The following is a 23,061-nucleotide window of genomic DNA, read 5'->3' as shown; positions in this document are numbered from 1 at the left end:
AAAAGCCGTGTGGAGACCACAGGTTTTGCGTCGACTACAGAGGCTTGAATCACCTTACGCTAAAGGATTCTTACCCACTCCCCAGAGTCGACGAATCATTGGATTTTTTGGCTCGTGGAAAATTTCTTACCACTCTTGATTTGGCTCGAGGGTATTGGCAAGTGTCAGTGGAGAAGCAGTCGAGACCAAAGACCGCTTTCGTATCGCACTGCGGCCTGTTTCAATTCAAAGTTCTCCCTTTTGGGCTTAGTAATGCCCCAGCCACATTTCAAAGAGTAATGAACAATGTCCTTGCTGGGTTGATTTATAAGTGCTGTGCAGTGTACTTAGATGATATCGTCATCGCTTCTCCAACCTTTGAGCAGCACTTAGTAGACCTTCGAGAAGTTCTTTCCAGACTTGAGTCAGCTGGTCTCACGCTCAAACTGAACAAATGTCAGTTCTGCTTGAGTGAACTTACCTTCCTAGGATACAGGGTCACACCTGAAGGTATTTCTCCTGACCCGAGAAAGGTGGAGGCAGTCACTGAGTTCAAAACGCCAACGGATGTGAAACAAGTGAGGGGATTCCTCGGCCTCACAGGCTATTACAGACGATTCATTCCAAATTATGCACGGACAGCCGAGCCACTTTTTAAACTCACCAGAAAGGAAACCCCATTCAACTGGGATGACAGTTGTCAGGCTTCAATGGATTACTTGAAAAACTGCCTCGCATCTGAACCCATTCTGTGCCTCCCAGATTTCACACGTCCATTCTTCATCCACACTGACGCATGTGACTTGGGCCTTGGTGCAGCCCTGATGCAGAGGGATGACTCGGGGCGAGATGTAGCTGTGGCTTTCGCGAGTAGAACTTTGCACAAAGCTGAAAGGCCGTACTCGACACCCGAGAAGGAGTGTTTGGGAGTGATTTGGGCTCTGGAACATTTTAGGCCTTACGTTGAGGGCCTTCATGTAACCATTTATACAGACCACAACAGCCTGAGGTGGTTGATGAATCGTCCCAACCCTTCTGGACGGCTGGCGAGGTGGTCCTTGCGCCTACAGGATTTTGATTTTAGCATCGTCCACAAGCCAGGTATTCAGAATAAGGTTCCAGATGCTCTGTCACGCAACCCACTGCCGCATAGTGCTGGCCCCATTGACATTCTTCCGGTGCATGCAATCATAGGTGGTTTGGATCTGCGCAGTCTCTCCTCGGTCATGATCACTGACAGAGAGCAATTGAGTCAGTTGCAGAAAGATGACCCAGTGGTCGGAAATCTCATCCGAAATCTTGAAGAAGGCGGCACGAATGAGGAACATGTTGTTCAAGACGGTCTGCTTTATTTTCAGGACCCCAAAGTAACCTGTGGTCTGCATCCTATGAAGCAGCTTAAGCTATTGGTCCCAACAGTTCTTCGACCCACTGTGCTCAAATACTATCATGACCATCCTACTGCTGGCCATCTCGGTGTGACAAAAACTCTGGCCAGGCTGAGGCAGAGGTTCTTTTGGCCAAAAATGGCAGCGGACGCAAAAAGATACGTTATCTCATGCCCTGTGTGCCAGTTAACTAAACCGAGTCAAAGAAAACCGGCAGGCCTGATGGTTCCGATCAAACCACTAAAGCCTTGGGAATACACAGGAGTGGACTTTGTGGGTCCGCTTCCTCGTACTCAGAATGGAAATGAATATTTGATTGTCTTTGTTGACTACTTCTCTAAGTGGGTGGAAGTGAGTGCAGTGCGGTCAGCGACGGCTCAGGTTGCAGCAAGTAAATTTCTTAGTGAGATCTTTGCCCGCCATGGCACACCCACTTATCTCATTTCGGATCGGGGCACGCCATTTGTAAGCAAGCTCTTCGAACACGTGATCGCTGCCCTTGGTACTGAACACCGGTTGACAACGGCGTACCATCCACAAACTAACGCAACCGAGAGAGTGAACCGCACATTGAAGACTGTCATCCGTGCATATGTGGGGGACAAGCACACTTCGTGGGACAAATATCTTCCACAAATCTGTTTCGCTCTTCGTACTGCACCCCATGAGAGCACTGGTCACTCTCCAGCAATGTTGTTATATGGCCGTGAGTTGGAGACGCCTCTTGATTTGATAACACAACCAAATGCTACGGGAGTAGACGATCCTGACATACTATACCCTGAGAGTTTGAGAGCTTCCCTGCAGGTTGCTCACGATCATGCCAGAGCCACTCTGGAGGCGAGTCATACAAAAAGGAAATATTATTATGACCAGAAGCGTTGCACAGCCTCTTATGCTGTGGGTGACTTGGTCAGGGTCAAGACCCACCCCAAATCTGTTGCTGATGCGAACTTTACGGCCAAGCTGGCTCCAGTATATGCTGGGCCATTTGTCATCTCAAAAAAACTGTCAAGTGTCAATTACAGACTTTCATATGTTGACACTGGGGGAGATGCTGGCGTCTTTCATGTAGTGAATCTACAGCCATTTCATTCATGGGACACAGCCATGACCAAAACAAGTTCCTTTGACAAGACTGAAATGTCTCTGCCTTGGAATGGGGACATTACCTCCCAGATGGATGGGGAGAGTTCTGTTGATGTTGAACAGAGGCTTAGTCCTGACTGCTCAAACAGACTTTCAGTTGGTCAGTCGGATGGTGGTGTCCCAGAACATTTGACTGAACATTCACTTGACTTTGTTCCAGACAGTATTGACGTGGGGACTGTCTCTAAGTTACATGACATGACACCTGACATGAGTAATACTGCAACCCTGCCCACTGTTTCAAGCCAGGGTCTGGGTCATTATGCACTGAGACAAAGACGAGTCCCTAGAATTACGTCTGACTGGACAGTAAATAGGTGGACTAACCCCTACCATACACAAAGGCTTGACTTGCATTGAGGACGAAAGACAAAGTTTCAGTGTTGCTTAAGAGTGTTAATTGTTCTGGCTACATGTTCTTGGTACTGGTTCATTGTTTGCATCTGACAATTTTGTGCATTCCACTTTTGTATTTCTGTTATAATTTTGTTTATTCCTAAACTAATGTGCACTGTACTAACATGTATGCTTGTACTATTTGTGCATTATTTATTCCTCCACCCTTTTAGCTTTTCAACTCAGTCATGTATGAAGAGTTGTTAAGTGGAAGTGTTTATTTTGCTGTGTACGGCTGAGGGCAGCCTTTTTTTGGCCGGGGGAAATCTGTAACGAGTGAAATAAGGTGTGGCTCCTTTAAGAGCTGAGCGTCATTCTGTGAGTAGTCTGCAGACGCATGTGCCACGAGAACCGCATGTGTGCGGGTCCGATGGTCTTATTTTCATTTCTGTTGCTCATTTTAAGTTTTCCTTCAAATAAGTGACGCTGTTGTCAGAGGAATAAAGCTCAAGATGTGGAATGCGACCCGTGTGAGCTTCGACTGATTTTCTGCAACTTGAGTTAGGCGAGCTATCCTTTACATTCAACCTAACTCAGCGCGTTACAAAACTCAAGATGGCGCCAATGTCACCCATTTAATAAACTCATAATACAAAAATATTTGCCCTCCATCTCAAGCTTCAAGCTATACTGGCCATTTTTCCACACCTACGTAATTGATGACTTGAGTAAATAAACAAATAACTTGAATTAACCTTACATTAAACACAAAAGGTTTACAACCTTACTTCAACACAAAATAAGTCACATCAAACATGTACAAATGACAACAAAACCAATAGAAACATCAGGAAGATCAAGAAACATGACAGAACAAGTACGCCTAAAAATAAAAGACAAAACCTGTAATGCAACAATCTATATATGTTTAATGTGCTAAAAGCTCATTGTGTACATGTATCACTAAGTGTGACAGGAAACTGCTATAAATCATTTAATATAAAAACTTACATACACTTTATATGTCCCCTGTGTGTGTGTGTGTGTGTGTGTGTGTGTGTGTGTGTGTGTGTGTTGATGGCTTGGACTGGAAATGTTCAATTAATGAAAAACAGCAATGATGAACTTTGAAGTTGAAGAAACTAAACAGCGTCTCCTGCTGGTGCTGAACAGACTGGAATCAAACCCAGAAACACTCATCTGATTCAGCTTCACAGTTATTTACCGATTTATTGATTTAAAATACTCTGAGTTAGCTGTACACGAGCGATAGTAGGTTATAATCGAATTCGGACCCGAGTGTAAATGTGCTGCGGTCCCTTTAAGCGCGACTCCATTTTTCGGCGAATTTTGATCAAAGTTCCTGAAAACCTGAACGTTCCAAATCTACTCCGAGTTTATTACCAATTTAAAGAAGTCTGGATTAACGGAGGAACTTCAGCAGCTATTAAACACCGAAACTACTACCATTAGGCTATTATTATTAATTATCATCATCTTTTCATCAGAGTTTGGATGAAACCGGATCAGAATCTACAGACATGTCGAGTGAGTCCAGAACAATGAAACTGTCTTTAACATCAATACAGCACTGAATAACTGCATACATATGCATATGATATATCCAATATCTACTACACATAAGAAGCCATGCATACACAGAAAACTACTGCTGTAACTGTCTACAAGTTCATCTGTAACTCATGTTTTCATTGTTTGGGACTTTTGCATAACTGGATTCAGCTTAATCATTTTTTCAATTTTTTTTTTTTTTTTACATAATGCTCGCTCGTATCAGATCAGATGAGCATGTGAATGTTTAACCAGGTTAAAGTTCTCAGTTTAATAGAGTTTAAAGTCCTCAAGAGGTTTGATGTGTTTATGCATAATGCATAATATATTCTGTGTGCATACTACTAAATAGTATATGAAACTGGATCAAAGTAGGGGAGAGCGGGGACAATTTTTGACTCCAAATGGGGTTCAGAGTATAAGTCTTTATTCACTGTAATTTCACACTTGTCTAGCACAAATATGTCACTTTGTTTCATAATTACAGTATATACATGTTTCTTTAATTACCCTCAAAAAATGGAAGTGAAATGTGACAACATGCCCCGTACTGTAGGTGTAACATGACCATATAAAAATATATATACAAAACAACCTAAAATGTTTTGTCAACAAAATAAAATTAACTTTTTCAAATAAAATAATGGTGTTTTCTAAGAATGAAAAATAATCTGATTTTGGAGATTGACAATGAACACGTTGCAACCATGCTTGGGACGGCCCATAAATGAGCCAAAATGCTTTACATGTCTTGAAATAATAATTTCTGAACATTAAACACTGACTGTTAGTCATTATTCACCTGTTTCTCGTTGTTTCGCATTAAAATGCATTAAAGTAAATAGTGTAAATTACATAGCTAATGCACTGAAAATCATAGTTTAATAATGGCATTGTTATATAGTGTTACAACTTTCCCCATCTGCACAACTGGAATTTAAAACTTTTAGTGTCTTCTAGTTAGTGAAGCATTAAAAAGCCATCTGAATAAATCTGCTAAATAACAGATTTGTCTTATTTTAAATTAATACTAAAAACTGAGATGAAAAATGTATTTAAGCTAGAAATATATACTTTTACTATTGTAAAATAAATGTTCAGTGATATCTTTTTAATATGGGTTTTTGAATTTTGGCACACTTATTTTTTTCTCTATATAGTGTTAATATGACAACTAGTAAATACCGCAAATGTTGTTATTCTAGAATGTGTGTAAATATTTAAACCACGTTTGTGCCCCACGCTCCCCTATGCTATGAATTAGTTTTTTGATTTTTAAATATTTTGTTAGTTTGACTGAATAATGAGTATCCCTCACAGCACATTCCATGCTAGCATGCCATTTTAAACACATTTTATCTTTTTGTCAATTTGATCAAATAACGAGTCAAGAAATATGCTTAAATAATTTCTTAAGCATGTTGCATTGTGGGATAGGCTACATCATCCCTCACAGCACATTTTGTCAAAATTGCAAAATAGATCATTTGGCCAATTCATTTTTAATTATTTATTTATATTTAGCTTTTTATTTTTATTTAATTTATATTTTTATTTTAATGCACAATTAATTTTATTTATTTATTTTAGGTTTTTTTTAATCAAACAAAATGCACTTTTATTTTTTAAACGCACAATTTTTTGGTTTTTGCATTTTTTTATTTTACAAGTAGTTTTGCACAATTTTATTTATTTCTATTTGTAATTTATAATTATAATTTGTATTTTTTATTGCACAATTTATTTTTTATTTTTTGCTTTTTTAAAACTTTGCTTTTAAACTGAACAAGACGCACAGTTCATTTAAAAAAAAAAAAAACCCTGCATACTGCAGAAACGGTATGCCTGCATGCCATTCGGAACACACTCTCTCTCAGTGATGTCATTCTTGCTGCATGGTTGCCCAGCAACAGATCAAAATGAGGCTGAGTGTGTTGTGGGGGAATCCTAAGCTCCTCCCCTCTGCTGATGTATAAAGGGAGGGGCTCCGCCTCCACTACTGCGCTAAGAGATCCCCAAGCCCCGCCCCCTGTGCATATCGCCCTGCTCTGATAAGAGTCTCCTAACGCTCGCCTCTCCCCCTCTCTCCATCCGTCCCGTGTGCAGACGGACAGTCGGCAGCATGTCGGACTCCAGCGCAGCTCCGGCGCAGAGCAAAAGCAAAACTAAACCCTGCAAGAGACGCAGTTTACACAGCCGGACGAGCCCGGGTGAGTCCCGCCGCAGAGGGAGACGGCAGGCTGAGAGATAGATGGGGTGGGGTGTGATAAGGGTCCATATCTTCAGAGCAGTTCAGGCCGGTTCGGAGTTTGTTTTCTCTTTAATTGTTTTTTTACTCAGCAAAATGGATGCAAAATTAAAATAAATATTTTAAAATATTTATATTTGTTTTTAATTTAATATTTTTTTTATATAATAATTTTTAATCATTTTAAATGCATTTACTAATCACCGTTGCACTGGTCAAACGCACATGACGTGAATTAGTAAAGGTCAGTGTTTCTGTCCGATCTTAGAACAGAAACGACCAACTTTCATCATTTTCCAGTCAGTTTTGTTGGTTTCGTCCCGAGCGCATCAATATATTAATGATAAGTGCGGAGTGCAGGAATATGGGATTGTGGGAAAGTGTTCGTCCAGGCGTGTGGCGTGAGAGCTCATGAATTACACAAGAGCTTGTGACACATGTAAAGGGACACACGATCTTACCTGGGATTGAACCTGCGGCCTTCTGATTTACCCGAAAGAGACGAGAACGCAAGGATTACAAGAAGATACAGTTAATGGCACAACAATGTATGCGATTAGAATAAGATTTTAGTGAATAGTGAATATAGAGCTAGTTTAATTCAAAGACAAAATGTGAAGCAATCAATACAAATAAGGGAAAAAACTATATTTTAATCAAAAACTAAGATGAAAATACATTTGCAACCATTTAGATCAGAAAACAACTTTAAATTTAAATATAACATTATAAACTACTATTACTAAAAATAATAAATGATACATATAAATAATAACAATAAAATAAAAACAACAAGAAAGCATAATGCATGTCAAAATGACTGCATAGGAAAAACTATAGAAAATGTCATTAAAAGAAACAAAGTGTAAACCAAGGAATACAGAGAGAAATGCTTAACGTTTTGACAGAGAAACAAAGATGAAAATATTTGTAATCATTTAGATTGCAAAACATTTTTTTAAACATTCAAATGTAGCATAAATTTCTACTAGTATTACTAAAAATAATAAACACATACTAAAATAGAAAATTGTAAAATAATAAAATACAGCATTAATATAAATAAAACAGTTCAATATAAAATAAAAAACTACGTAAATAAAATAAATAAAACAATAATAAGAACATTTATAATGCATATTTTAATTGTTGTAGTCTAATAATTATTTAAGTAGAATTAAAACTTTGTATATGTAATATTTGTATTATTATTCTTTAAAGTGTTTTGTTTGTTATGTAATCTTAATTGACCAGTACTGGACTTTATATATATATATGTGTGTGTGTGTGTGTGTGTGTGTGTGTGTGTGTGTGTGTGTGTTGTAGTCTATCAGGCTGAAGACTTTGAGAGTTTAAAGTACAGTTAATCACAGAGATCAGATCATATCACACAAACTCACCCGTCACATTATGACACCTACAAATGAGTCTTCTGCTGCCTTTAAGAGTCTGAAACACACACACACACACACACACACACACACACACACACACACACACACACACACACACACACACACACACACACACACACAGATGAACACAGACCTCTCATTAGTGGCACAATGTGTGTGTTCAGCTTCTAAATATGAACCTGTATGTGTGTGACACTAAAGCTCAGTCTAGACACTGGGTTACAGACAATAACATGAGTTCAGTCTCTCTCTGTGTGTGTTTGATTTCACTGCACAGCTTCTTCTGCTCAATAACTGCCTGCATACCCAGTAAAGAACTGAAATAGAACAGCCAATCACAGTCATTCAGTCATTCACTCGTATCTGAGACAAATTAATATGCCAGTTTGGGATTGGTTTGACAGAAACTAGAAGAAAAATAAACAACACAATTGGCCATAAACTGTAATTTGCAGATGATATTTCTGAATTAAATCCTTATAAGGCATGTCCATTCTCTCGGCGGCCATCTTATATTTGGTTGAAAACACCAAAAAGTGACATTTTTAATGCATTAAAAAAGTTTTAGCGAACTTTAGGGGGAAAAAGAATTCTAGATGTGCAATAAAACGCCCTGTTACAACATATCAATAGAAAATTTTAAAGAAAATATATATGATATTCCATGCTGATTTATGTTGCCCTTATTTCTACATGTGATATTGTACGTATCCCCCTTGTTAAATTTCGCATATTGTAATGTAATATGTTTTGATTTGCATTAAAAAAAAAAAAAAGTTAAGTCTGACACCGAGAAAGGGGCCGATGGCCGGCCGGCCAGCCGGGGTTCATCTTTGGGAGATGTGTGTGTGTACTTCTAACATGTTTGGTTGGTAAAATAAATGTTGTAAATTCAAATCAGAGCGTCTTCCGTGTCTGGAATGGATGTATTCTTAAGTCTATAAGGTAACAATAATATAATAAGATAACCTTGTTTGAAATGGGTTTGGCTAAAAGAAAATTTTGGTTTCGTCTATACTAACGTTACTAGGTACTTATACTATATTGAGTGGGTTAAATAGAATTGCATTACTAAAAAGAGACTAAAATACAATTTTCATTGACGAAAACTAGACTAGACTAAAAAGAGTATGAACGTGACTAAAATGACAGCTTCACACAAAGACTAGACTAAAATTAAAACAGGCCGCCAAAAACAACACTAGTACACACTACAGAGTATGCTAGTGCTGCATTGGGATGGACACACACACAGACACACACAGGGAAAGAGAGAAGGAGAGGTGTTCATGCTGGTTTTCCCAGGATTCCACTGGAAACGCAGTGGGGTTTAAACACAGTGGTGCGTCCCGCCACCGACCCCCGCCTCCATCTGAAGCGTGGTACGAGCCAAACACGAGTGAACCCGAGCGTCCTCACACACACTGAGAGATAGCTGCAGTGAGAGACAGACACACACATATAGCTGAACAGGAAGTGCTTGTTATCCTGAGCATCCCAGCAGAGATCAGACGACACACAGGTACCGCACGCATTATACAATATACACTGCACACTACACACACACACATTGCACACACTCATCCCATCAGCTCTGCATGCGGCTCTCTCTGTGTGTGTGTGTGTGTGTGTGTGACGGCTTTATTTACACTGCACTGAGGTGTTTTAACTTATTCCATTTAAACACGTGTCACGTGATCACCTTAAAGTCACATGATAACAGTCAAACTCTTCAGTGTTTTGACAGTAAAATTGAGTTTCAATGCCAATCTTGGCATGACTGATAGAATTTTTCTATAATTTTATAACTCTCTCTCTCTCTTTTTTATTAATGTGTTTAATAACTGTGATCTCTCTTTCTCCCTAATATATATACACGTATTTGTGTGTGTGTGTGTATATACTGTACATATACACACACACACACACACACACATATGTATATATATATTCGTATACAGTACTTGTGTAGTATATAGTACAGGAAACTCTAATAAACTAATAAATAAAGTACTAATAACTAATAAATAAAGTACTAATAAATTAATAATAAAAAAAAAAATGTTTTTGTATAATTTTCCATAAAAATCTAAGAATTCTTAAATCAAGACATTTTCTTTTCATTTCTTTTCATCAAAATTGTGTTAGTTTTTGCTTAAAACGAGAAAATATGCCAATTAGGCAAGAAAAATCTTTAGTCTTTGAATTAAGATTATTTTTCTTGTTTTAGGCAAAAACTAACAAAATTCTGATAAATTACTCAGAATAAACAAGACTGAAAATCTTCATTTTACATCGTCAAGTAAACGCATCTTGATTCAATAATGTTTAGAGTTATACTAGCGTTTTTAGTGCACTACTGAAGTGTGAGTGTGAAACGTCTGTTAGTGACACTGATGAAAGAGTGTCATCTGCATGAGTGCAGGGCTTTAATAATGAGAATCAGACGCTCCAGCTCGTGCTGTATGTGATGGTTTCTGCACTGAATGCTGCACTGCTGTCATGAACGACCATGAAAAACCAGCCAGTTAGTCGCTAAATGTTGCTAAGCAGATACTAAAGCATTGCTAGGGTGTTGTTCCTGGTTGCTATGCGATTGCTGGGGTGTTTCAGATGATTGCTAGAGTATTACTAGGGCATCACTAGGGCATTAAGGATGGTTGCTATGTGTTTTTTTCATCCTGTCTGGTGTAAATGGTCTAAGTGATCTGTAGTCTTGATTTTTTTAATCATCCAGCAGGTGAAAATCATGAGTGAACACACAACTATGAGCACCGGTACTAGAGATTGACTCTAACAACACTATTATTAGCATCTTAAATAACCATCTGTCTGTGTGTGTGTGTGTAGATCTGTGTGGCTCTGCTGACACCAGGCCTCTGCTGTCCCAGCACTCTCTGCCCGGCACACCGGTCACCCACAAACACCTGCCCATCGACCTGCGCACATCCATGGACGGCAAATACAAGGAGATCGCTGAGGTGAGAGTGTGTGTGTTTTTGTAACGTGTAGGGATGTATCAATATCAAAATCTCACGATACGATAATAGTGCGATATGAAGTCCACGATACGAAATTTATTGTGATTTTTTTTTTTTTAAAGAAAAATTTTGTACATTTTAAAGTTAAATTATTCTAATGCACTTCGAGAGTTAAAAATTAAGAGCTCCAACCCATGTTCTTAAAACTTAAGTCAGAAAAAAGTCTAGTCTAATCTATTTAATCTAATCAAATCGGAAATTGAATCGAAAGCTTGTAAGTCAGAATCGAATCGAATTGTGAAATTTGTGTCAAAAACCGGCCCTAGATGTAATAGACATGTGTATAACATATATTATTGTAACACAGTTGTGTTTGTAACGTGTGTATATATCGTGATTGGAACGCACATGAATGATTGTTACTTGTGTGTTTGTAACGTGTGTATATAGCACGTGATTGCAATTAGTGGTCGACCGATATTGTTTTTTTTGACAGCCGATGCCAATGCCGATATCTTGGAAAGCAGGGTGGCTGATGACCGATATATTTTTATTTTTATTAATATTTAAGAAATTTGAAAGTGGATTAAAAAAAAATTAATGCGTAAAATAAACAATTATACTTTAGATGACAGTTTTTTCACAATTAAATAAATATATGTGTTTGTGTGTGTGTGTGATTTCTTTGTTTAACAGTTCTATCTGATTATTAGACAGACTTCTATTCATATTAGACAGAACTGTTAAACGATATCAATGAACTGTGTGCTCAGGTGGTGCCGTTTTCAGCGCTGTCAAAATAAAAGTCTGGCACACCGTCAAAAAGTTGAACACATCGGCCAAACAGAAAAACTTATCGGCCAATGCCGATATTTGAAAATGCCAAATATCGGTCGATATATCGGTCGATCACTAATTGTAACGCATATGTACTAGGCTTGCTACGATAGACGGTGTTTGCGGTGATACTGGTGTTAAGCTGCAACACCGGTACAGTAGGGCAAATGAGTATTTGATACACTGCCGATTTGTCAAGTTTTCCCACTTACAAACAATGGAGAGATCTGTCATTTTCTGTGTGCACATCGCTTTTAAGCTGTTTAGAAGCGAAGGAAAGTGAGGAAAAGAGGGAAAACTCAAACTAACTAACAACAAACAAGTGCTTTACGCCGAATTGCCGCTAATTTGAAAATGAAAGTAAAATGCATACCCTGCTTTTACAAGCTATTTAAAAGCGAAGGAAAACGTGACAAAGAGGGGACCCCCAACGACCCCCACGGTGAGACCGGTACTGCCGGTGCTGTTACACGGCGATTAACCGGTGGGGCAATTGTAACGCATGTGTGATTGCAACACGCATGTGGCTGTAACACACGTGTGTTTGTAATGGGGATATGTGTTTGTAATGTGTGTGTAACGTGTAGGAGCTGCTGGCGAGGAGTCTGACGGACAGCGACATGCGTTGTGCTCCGTACGAGTTTCCTGAAGAGAGTCCCATAGAACAACTGGAGGAGAAACGCCACCGTCTGGAGCGACAGATCAGTCAGGATGTCAAGTACAACACACACACACACACTTTAAATGTGTGTAATGCAACTAATATTTATGTGCACACCGAAAGCCAGTCAGAATATATTTGATGTTTAAGGTACATTCTATGAACTGTGATTTTGGAATAAAATATTAAACTCAAGTACATAATTTATAAAAAACAACAACATTATAAAGTAAAAAAAAAAAAACATAAATCTTAATATTTATTAATAATATTAGTAATATTATTTATTATCAATAATAAGCTACTTTCAATATATTTATTAAAATAATTTGTTAAATAAACTTATAAATATAGCAACTTTCTCTTCCAACTGTGATCCTAAAGATCTTTGAGTCATTGGGTTGATTAATTAAGCATATTTCAGAGTCTTCTATTCAGGCAAAACTATGTTTTGAGAACCAAAGTTTCTGAAAGTCAAAAAATCATGTGTTTGTGAACTTTTGGCACAGAGTGGATTGTAACGGCTTCGCACCTGCTCTGGCGTTTTGTTTGCGATCTGTGTGAATTCTTTGCTTCGAACACACTGACCCAAAACACCCAACAAACACCGCAGATGTTCATAATCGCACACAGACACAACAGGCCATGGTTTGGCCGGCTTTCAGCTGTTTGTGTGGGTGTGTTTGGGTCCGTGTCTCTTACAGATGCTTAAACACACTCTTTCTGCTCGGGTGGAGAGCTTCAGATTCCCACTGCTGCATTTTAAATAAAAGTACTTTAGAAAAATCAATCCGAGTGATTTATACGCTCTCCTCTCGTGTGTGTGTTACTCACTCAAATCTGCTGCTTCGCCTCACATCCTTCAAGGCTTGAGCCCGAGATTCTGCTGCGAGCGAAACAAGACTTCATGAAAATAGACAGCGCTGCAGACCTGGAGTGAGTCCCTGCCATCCGTCCATCTGTCTCTGTCTGTCCGTCTCCGTCTCTCATCTCATGTGTCCGTCTGCAGGTGTCTGAAGGACAGTTATGTGGACGTGGTGGACCACCATCATATGGAGCGAGAGACGCTCATTGAGAGAGACTTCCAGCGCGTGTCCATCTCAGGAGAGGAGAAGTGTGGGGTGAGAACCAGAGAAACCAGCTTCAGTTAGTTTGAGTAAATACAGTAAATCTGTATCAGTGTGATTTTATACTGATTTTTTTGTCTCTGACTCTGACTCCGAATGCTTCACATACCTTTCTATCAAAGCTATCTGACATTATCAAGATCAATTTGTTCTGGCACAGTTTAACTGAGTCCTTGTCATATTTTATCATCATTTTCTAAACTATAGCGAATAAACCGTGGTAATGTGAGATATGTTGAGGGTGTCTGAATAAATTTTGGTTTTGTTCTCAAGGATATTTTTACTGAAAAACAGGAATTATAGACTGATTCTTGTGACATCTGTGTATTTAGGTGCCCTTCACGGATCTGGTGGACGCAGCGAAGTGTGTTGTGAAGGCCTTGTTCATCAGAGAGAAGTACATGGCTCGGTCTCTGCAGACCTTCTTTAAAACCACGGCGCGATCTCTGCAGGAGCTCAACCAGAAACCTCTGGACATCAACGTGTACGAGGACCTTCACGAGAGTCCCGTCGACTCAGGTGTGTGTGAGCACCTCGACACGTGTGCAAAACCCAACACAATCCAGCGCTGACGTGTGTGTTTGTCTCTCTCAGATGCGTCTGTTCACCCGCCGGTGTCAGAAACACATCCGTACGAGGGGCAGGACATGAAGAACCTGCCACCGGACACCGGATACAGCTGCAAGATGGTGGACGGAGTCATTCACGTCTACACCGCACAAAACCCCATGGACAAGTGAGTACCGGGGACAAACCGACTGCAGACGTCCTCTGAATTAGCTCAATTTAGCTAAACCTCCTTTTGGGGATGTCCTCGAAATCATGAAGACTCATGAGCCTGTTTCAAACCCTCGTCTACATGAACAGAAATACACTGGAAAAAAACATGGTGTAGAAACAGTTTTCACTCAGAAAATATCACAATTAATTACTAAGAAATGGCAAGTAACACATTAATAAAAATAAAAACTGAAATGGCTTTTCTCTTCTAATAATCTCTTTCTTTACAACTTCAAGATCATGTTTTACATTGTAGAAGCTAACAAGTAACAAAAATGACATTTAATCGAAGTATAAAATATAGTACCGGAAAACTATTAAACTCATTTTATTTCAACTAGTTTTTAGCTAGGGCAAATTTCTAATTTCCATTTAAATTCTACAAATACTAAATCAAAACAAACAAATACATAAATAGGCATATTTAAATAATAATAATAATAGTTTTAAAGTATTAAAATCAACAAAAACACAACAGAATTACTAAAATTTCAACAAAAATTAAGATAAAATAAAATGTATATTAATAAAAAAATATTAAATATTATATTATACTAAATTAATGATGCTAAAATAACAATACCAAAACAATACCTGAAATAAAAAAAAAATCAAAATTAAGTAATAAATCTAGAAAATCTGATAAATCTGAATTGGAAAAGAAAAAGCAATTTGACGACAAAAATAATCCACAATACACAAAAATAAAAAATACAGTATTAAATTTGTCTAATATAGAAATGACTAAAGAAATAATGCTTCAAACACAAAAGTGTCATGTGAATATATGATGAACTGCTCTCTAGGGTTCGGAACAGGGTTGTGTGTTTCACATTGTAAGTTTTAGGTTAGTCGTTAGCACCTAAATATAGCTTTAAAAGGACGTCTGTGCTGAAATGATCCGCAGGAGCACCGAACTAGATCTGCCGTATCCAGACCTGCAGGAGTACATCGCCGACATGAACGTGATGATGGCGCTCATCATTAACGGCCCCGTGTGAGTGACTCGTTTCCCAGCATGCACTGGGCTCAGCGTACGCAAGCGTTCTGATGTGTCTATTGTGTCCGTTTCTCTACAGGAAGTCGTTCTGTTACCGGCGGCTGCAGTATCTGAGCTCCAAGTTTCAGATGCACGTCTTGCTTAACGAGATGAAGGAGCTCGCCGCGCAGAAGAAGGTGCCACACAGAGACTTCTACAACATACGCAAGGTGACGATCTGTTCCGTTAGCTGAAGGTATTTAACGCAAATGACGGCGAAGCAGTTTGAGACTGGTGCACGTCCCGTATAAAGAAGCAGAGGTCAAATGAACGGAAATATCAATTAATAAATCATTAAATCGTCTGAGAAATACATTATTAACATATGCATAAATTAGTGCTATCAAACGATTAATCACAATTAATCGCATCCAAAATAAAAGTTTTTGCTTCCGTAATATATGCATGTGTAAAAGCGATTAATCGTTTGACAGCACTAGCATAAATACATAGAAGAATCTGCAATTTAATCATTAAAAATTATTACCTACATAGGTAAATAATCAAAATAAATATGAGTATTAGAATGCAAAAATATTCAAATTTAATAGAAGTAAATTTGTTAATATAATAATCATGAAAATAAAAAATAGTTTTATTGAATATTTATAATAAATTATATCAATTATCACAAATATAATATGTGTAATGCATATAGAAAATACTTAATATAATACTAATACATGTACAGTGTTAGAATTTGTAATACTATATAATATTTGAATATTAATGTACATTATTAGAATATTTAAATAGAGTACTAAAATAACAATTATTGACAATGTAAAAATAATATAAAAAATGTAAATACTTTTACTGTATTTTACTGTATATTAAACATAAATATAATAATAATAATTACATTTTCAAAACAAAATATATATCGATATTTATATAGAAATTATATTACAGAACAATATTTTTATATAATATTGTTTTATTATAGAAAAATACACAATTATATAAATATTAATAAATATAATTTATAGCATTAGAATATTGAAATATATAGAATATTAGAATACAAGATAATACAACATGCAATAAAAACTGTACAATTAAATTACTTCTAGAGAAATTATCATCAAATTGAAAATAGTTTTACTGTATAATATATATTTTTTTTATGTTATAGAAAAATGCACATCAAAATATAAATATATCATAAAAATATACTTGTCTTAAATATAGTATTTATTATATTATATACAATATTGTATAATATTAATGAATACACAACATTTAAATAAATTTTAAACTTTGATTATATTATTTTGATTACTTATGATTTTATGAATATTGATTAAGCAAATTCGGTTGAAATTACAACTACAACCAAGCGACAGTTACAAAGAATTCTCGACGCTAATAACTGCATGGACAACAAGCGCAACGACTAGCGTTTGATGGTTTCGTAGATCCTCATGAGTGAAACGCATTAGCGTGTGAATTGTGGTGAACGGTCTCTGTCAGGTGGACACGCACATCCACGCGTCGTCCTGCATGAACCAGAAGCACCTGCTGCGCTTTATCAAAAGCTCGATGAAGAAGTACCCAAACGAGATCGTGCACATGGAGGGCGGCCGCGGCCAGACGCTGATGGAGGTGTTTGAGAACATGAACCTGACGGCGTATGACCTGAGCGTGGACACGCTGGACATGCACGCGGTGAGACGCGCTCATGCATGCTAACACACAACACGTCATCGCCACCAGTCACGTGACGCCTGCCGCTTCCTCCGCAGGACAGGAACACCTTCCACCGCTTCGACAAATTCAACTCCAAATACAACCCCATCGGAGAGTCCATCCTCAGAGAGATCTTCATCAAGACCGACAACCACATCCACGGGAAATACTTCGGACACATCGTCAAGGTACGGCTGACCATAAAGGAGCACAATTCAGAGCAATTAATGTCACATTTACAATTACTGAAAAAAACCAATGCATTATGTGCGTTTATGAAAAGGTTAAAAATACATTCATTTAGTGCATTATAAATATTTAAAATAAAATATCAATTAATATTGTTGTCATTTCTGAAACAGGTCATGTAATTGATAGTACCCAAGTTATCATAAGGTAGCTGAAGTGTTTAAAACATACGATGCTATATATATTACAGCACATATGTACTCTAATCTCATAACTTTATGCATTATCTTTGTCTGACCTACTTCAATGTGTTTCCTGTGTGTGCAGGAAGTGATGTCAGACCTGGAGGAGAGTAAGTATCAGAACGCTGAGCTGCGTTTGTCCGTTTATGGCCGGTCCATGGATGAGTGGGACAAATTGGCGCAGTGGGCTGTTTCTCACTCTGTTTACTCCGACAACGTCCGCTGGCTCGTCCAGATCCCACGACTCTTGTGAGGACACACACACACACACACACACACACACGTTGGTTTTTGTGGTTTCTGGGGACTCTCCATAGGCGTAATGGTTTTTATACTGAACAAACTGTGTGTGCTATTGCCCTACACCAACCCTACACCTAAACTTAGCCCTCACAGGAGACTTTGTGCATTTTTAGATTTTCAAAAAAACACCATTTAGTATGTTTTTTAAGCCTTTTGAATTACGGGGACATAGGCAGTGTCCTCATAAACCACCTTCATATTGTAATACCTCTGTCATACCCATGTCATTATACAAATTTGTGTCCTCATAAACCACATAAACATGCACACACACACACACACACACACACACACACTCAATCACACACACACACACACACACACACACACAGTGAGTTTAAAACAGTGTGTTGTGTCATGTCTGTCTGCAGTGACGTTTACCGCACTAAGAAGCAGCTGAGTAACTTCCAGCAGATGCTGGAGAACATTTTTCTGCCACTGTTTGAGGTTACCATCAATCCCAGCAGCCACCCACAACTACACCTCTTCCTAGAACACGTGAGTTTATTATATAGATATGAATATAATATAAAACACACACACATACATTTTATATGTATATATATATATATCATATACCATTTTTTGTGAATATTTTGAATAAGCTTTTTATATTTCAGTTTAATTTTAGTTTAATTTTTATTTAAGTTAATTTCCAGTCAGCAATATTAGCCATTCTACTTAAACGTATTTCAGTTAGTTTCAAAGGTAACATGTCTAATGTTCATGTAGTTTTAGTTGATGTACTAAAACAGCTAAACCTAAAATAGCAAAAAATTACAGAAACTAATACACAATTACTAAAACTAACAAAAACTGAAATTAAATCTGAAAATTTATAAAAATTTAAATTTATTTAAAATATTAACAATTTTTTTTTTTTTGTAATGATTCAGTCAAACTGATCAGAAAGACCAAACCTGCAAAAATCATAAATACATGAGGAAATGTGAATGATGCATCTGCACAAAATTAAATGGGCAAATAAACAAATTGCATAAATGTACAACTAAATACATACATTAATAATTAATTAAATACAATACAAAATAATGTAGATGTATGACTAAAATATATGAATATTTAAATAAATTTAAATCCAATTGTATGTATTTATCTTTTTTTTGCAGTATACTGTACGTGTTTATTTTTCACATTTTCTTATTTATTTGTTTATATATTATTTTGACAGTTTTGGTCAGATTCGTTTGTGTTTATTAATCACTTGAATGTTTGGGAGTGACATTATATAACTATTATTTTACTTCATCAAAAAATAAATAACAGGATATAATTAAAATCACAAAAAAAAACAAGGGATTTCTGGGAACATTTGGATTGAGAAATTAATAATTTTTCTTGGTGTGTCTACACAAAACCAGAAGACTTCAAAAAAACGCTTAAGTGCATCTCCCGTTGAAACAGGTAGCAGCCAGTGTTATTCTATAGAGCATCTGATTGGACAGAAATCTACCTAGTGCAGGATGATGTCATCAGTACCTCTAGTTTGTTTGACTTGAGCAGAAAAACTAACTATAAGCCACAAAACATTGGTTTTAATGTTCAGGTGGTTGGATTCGACAGCGTTGATGATGAGTCCAAACCGGAGCATCACATCTTCAACCTGGACAGTCCGTCTCCGGCGCGCTGGTGTGACGACGACAACCCACCGTACTCCTACTATCTGTACTACATGTACGCCAACATGACCGTCCTCAACCACCTGCGCAGGTAACTAATGACAATCAATACACACGTCATGTGATCGAATTGCTTTCAGAGCAGCCTCTGACTCACCTGTCTGTCTGTGTGAGCAGGAGGCGGGGCTTCCACACCTTCGTGCTGCGACCTCACTGCGGGGAGGCGGGGCCTATCCATCACCTGGTGTCTGGATTCATGCTGTCAGAAAACATCTCCCACGGACTGCTGCTCAGGAAGGTATGTGGACGCTAGGGAGGGAATCAGAAGAAAAGAACTGCTTCAAAAGAGTCATTTGTTCAGAAATCAGTATAATACATTCAAAAGTTCAGTAAATAAGAAGTTGTGTTATATTTTAAACATAATATTGTGTGTTTTGCAGAGAACATATTACCTTTAAAGCCACAGCAGAATCGTTGTGCGTCTCCGAGCAACACGGCAGTGTTTAGTTTCTAAATGAATCCATGATTTGAACGAATCGTGTGAATCAATGATTCAAAGACCCATTCATAAAGTGAGCCGTTTACGTCATTCTTGAATGAATCAGCCGTTTGAACGAATCGAATGAATGACATTTAACATTTAGTCATTTAGCAGACGCTTTTATCCGAAGCGACTTACAAATGAATGATTCTCGTGATTTACCGCCACCTGCTGGCAGATTTAGTTCATGTCTTTTCAAACCTTTCTTTTGTGGAACATAGAAGGTATTTTGAAGACTCAAATCTTTTATGTTCTATTGTTTATGTTAGTCCGTTGTAGCCTAAATGTGTAATCAATTTAATGTTGAATCAAATAAAATATTTCTGTCTAAAGCTACAATTTGTAGCGTCTACTTGATACTTTCTCATTTAACACAAAAATAGCTTTAAATAATCGTTTTGGGGTTTTTTCACAGTCAAATTTATTTTGTGATTAATTAATTGAAACATCATGTAATTAATCAGATTAAAAAATGTAATCGACTGACAGCCCTAATAATAAACAGACAGAACTGAAAGAGTGAGGAGGAAGTGGAGGTCAGGTGGTCAGTGATTGTGTACCTGTGTGTGTTGTAGGCTCCGGTCCTGCAGTATCTGTATTATCTGGCTCAGGTGGGCATCGCTATGTCTCCGCTCAGCAACAACAGTCTGTTTCTGAGTTACCATCGCAACCCTCTGCCTGAGTATCTGTCCCGCGGCCTGATGGTGTCGCTGTCCACCGACGACCCGCTGCAGTTCCACTTCACTAAGGTGAGCGGCGCCGGCGTGAGATGCTCCTGACTGATGATTCATGTCGTGTGTGTGTGTATAAACGCGTGTGTGTGTGTTTCAGGAGCCTCTGATGGAGGAGTACAGCATCGCCGCTCAGGTGTGGAAACTCAGCTCCTGTGACATGTGTGAACTCGCTAGAAACAGCGTGCTAATGAGCGGCTTCTCACACAGGGTAACACACACTCTCACACACACACACACTATGGATAAAAGCGTCAGCTAAATGAATAAATGTAAATGTAATGTTAAACATGTTTATTTATATTATAACAATTAGAGATTATATTATTATTCTACATTATATTTGTATTGTAGTAATATTAATATTATTATACACGTTGATATATAAAAAAAATGCAAAATAAATCACTCAATTTTTAATAATCTATATTTTGGTATAAAGCGGCTTTGAAATGACACCCTATTGACTCACACTTCCTCTCTTCTCTCCTCATGTCTCAGGCTAAGAGCCATTGGCTGGGTCCCGATTACACAAAAGAGGGTCCCATTAGTAACGACATCCGGCGCACAAACGTCCCGGACATCCGTGTGGGGTATCGATATGAGACTATGTGTGAAGAGCTGCACCTGATCACGCAAGCCGTCCGAACACAGGAGCTGGACAGAATCGATGAGGAGGATGGGCTGTCGTTCACATCCAACCAATCAACACGCTAGAGACAAGCCTTGACCCCGCCCACACTGACCTGTCCAATTAGGAAGCTATAGACGAGTGCTGACCCCACCTGTCCAATCATCACGCTAGAGACGAGCCCTGACCCTGCCCACACTAACCTGTCCAATCAGGACACTAGAGACAAAACCTGACCCCGCCCACACCCTGCCTGTCCAATCAGCACGCTAGAGACGGACCAAAGCCACATTCCCTCTATTACTCTCATTTCACTGCATGTTTAGAGACGTTTCAGCTATGCATCGCTATTATTACGACGTTATACCTCCGTCAAGACGTCGCGCTCCCGCACGTGCCTTTTATTTTCGAGACTTTTATTTTGAAGGTTTCATTTCAGGTGCCTGTGATAACTCCAACCTCGACTATAATAATACACAATATTTATAAACTTAAATCTAATTAAACCTAAAACAAAACATACGTTTTTTTGTTTTCATTAAATACAATACTATACTAAATTAATGTTAAAAACTAAATATAAATGTTAACATCATTATACATCAAGTATACTAATAATAACACTGAAAAAATAATTATACATATTAATACAATATATTTGTATTAACATTTATATTTTGCTTAACATGAATGTGTTAAAAACAAAATAATTATATTTATACTACACCCGTATTATAATTTTTATAATACACACTTATATTAATATTATCCCCCATATGCCTTTTAATTTAGCTGTTTTTATGTTGAATGTTTAATTTGTGATAACTCACTGTGAATGTGTCTTTCCGTCTTTCGTTCTATTATCATGTAATTTTCTCGTCATTTTGAAGGATTTACATTCTCTGATGGCCAAACTGTTCAGAACTGAATGTCCTCCAGTCCTGCAGGAGGCGCCGTTGAGCCAAAACCTATTTTTTTCTAATCCTGAACTCACCGAACCTCCCGTTTCTGTGATGTTTACAAGGTAGTTTACAAACACAACATATATTTTACGCTCAACATTTACGTTAGTTTTGAGTTTGTCGCGTTTTCCGATCCAGCATGTGTTCGGGAGTTTGAGTTGAACGTTAAACTGACTGTTAATCACCACACAGTATTATGAAACTGAACTAATAAATCAAACCAAACATGACTCAAAAAAGCATGATTTATAGAAATTAGCACATTGAACCAGAGCAAGGCATGACGCACAACACGCTAGAAAGCAAATGATCATGAATAGCAGTTACAAATATATCTATTTTTTGTGAGAATGAGCGTTTTGTTGATTTTAATAAAGCATGTGTGTTTAATCTCATCTGGGTTTTTGTGCATCTTTCAATCAAAAAACACCAAAACAACAGTATAAAAATTAAAATCGTCAAAACCAGCCATAGGGTCATTTTTAGCCAGAAAGATGCATACAAATTTCTCAAAAATGCATAGTTTATAGTAAAGGAACGAAACTACGGAAATGTTTTAACAACTTTAAAATACATGTCATTTATTTTTCTGATTTTCTACTATAATTTTAAGAGATATAA

The 23,061-nt window shown here is 37.6% G+C and overlaps 1 protein-coding gene and 1 long non-coding RNA gene across 2 annotated transcripts in view; one reads left to right on the top strand and one right to left on the bottom strand.

Annotated features, from left to right (window-relative positions):
- Nucleotides 1-23,061, bottom strand: part of LOC306867820 — a 307,945-nt gene that overhangs the window by 233,332 nt on the left and 51,552 nt on the right. The gene's annotated exons all lie outside the window — the stretch shown is intronic.
- Nucleotides 4,263-22,834, top strand: LOC306867813 (AMP deaminase 2-like). The gene is made up of 18 exons (XM_079413707.1): nt 4,263-4,400; nt 10,938-11,068; nt 12,493-12,623; nt 13,434-13,502; nt 13,576-13,687; nt 14,026-14,212; nt 14,288-14,429; nt 15,381-15,470; nt 15,553-15,682; nt 16,986-17,180; nt 17,258-17,389; nt 17,718-17,881; nt 18,307-18,433; nt 19,503-19,666; nt 19,753-19,873; nt 20,692-20,865; nt 20,948-21,058; nt 21,349-22,834. Exons 1-18 carry the CDS (start codon nt 4,394-4,396, stop codon nt 21,562-21,564), a joined length of 2,403 nt encoding a protein of 800 aa, XP_079269833.1. The 5' UTR covers nt 4,263-4,393; the 3' UTR covers nt 21,565-22,834.

Source organism: Barbus barbus (assembly GCF_936440315.1).
Source record: "Barbus barbus genome assembly, chromosome: 49".
Classification (NCBI taxonomy): domain Eukaryota; kingdom Metazoa; phylum Chordata; class Actinopteri; order Cypriniformes; family Cyprinidae; genus Barbus; species Barbus barbus.
The sequence above is the reverse complement of the archived record's forward strand: the minus strand, read 5'-3'. Positions and strand labels throughout refer to the sequence as shown.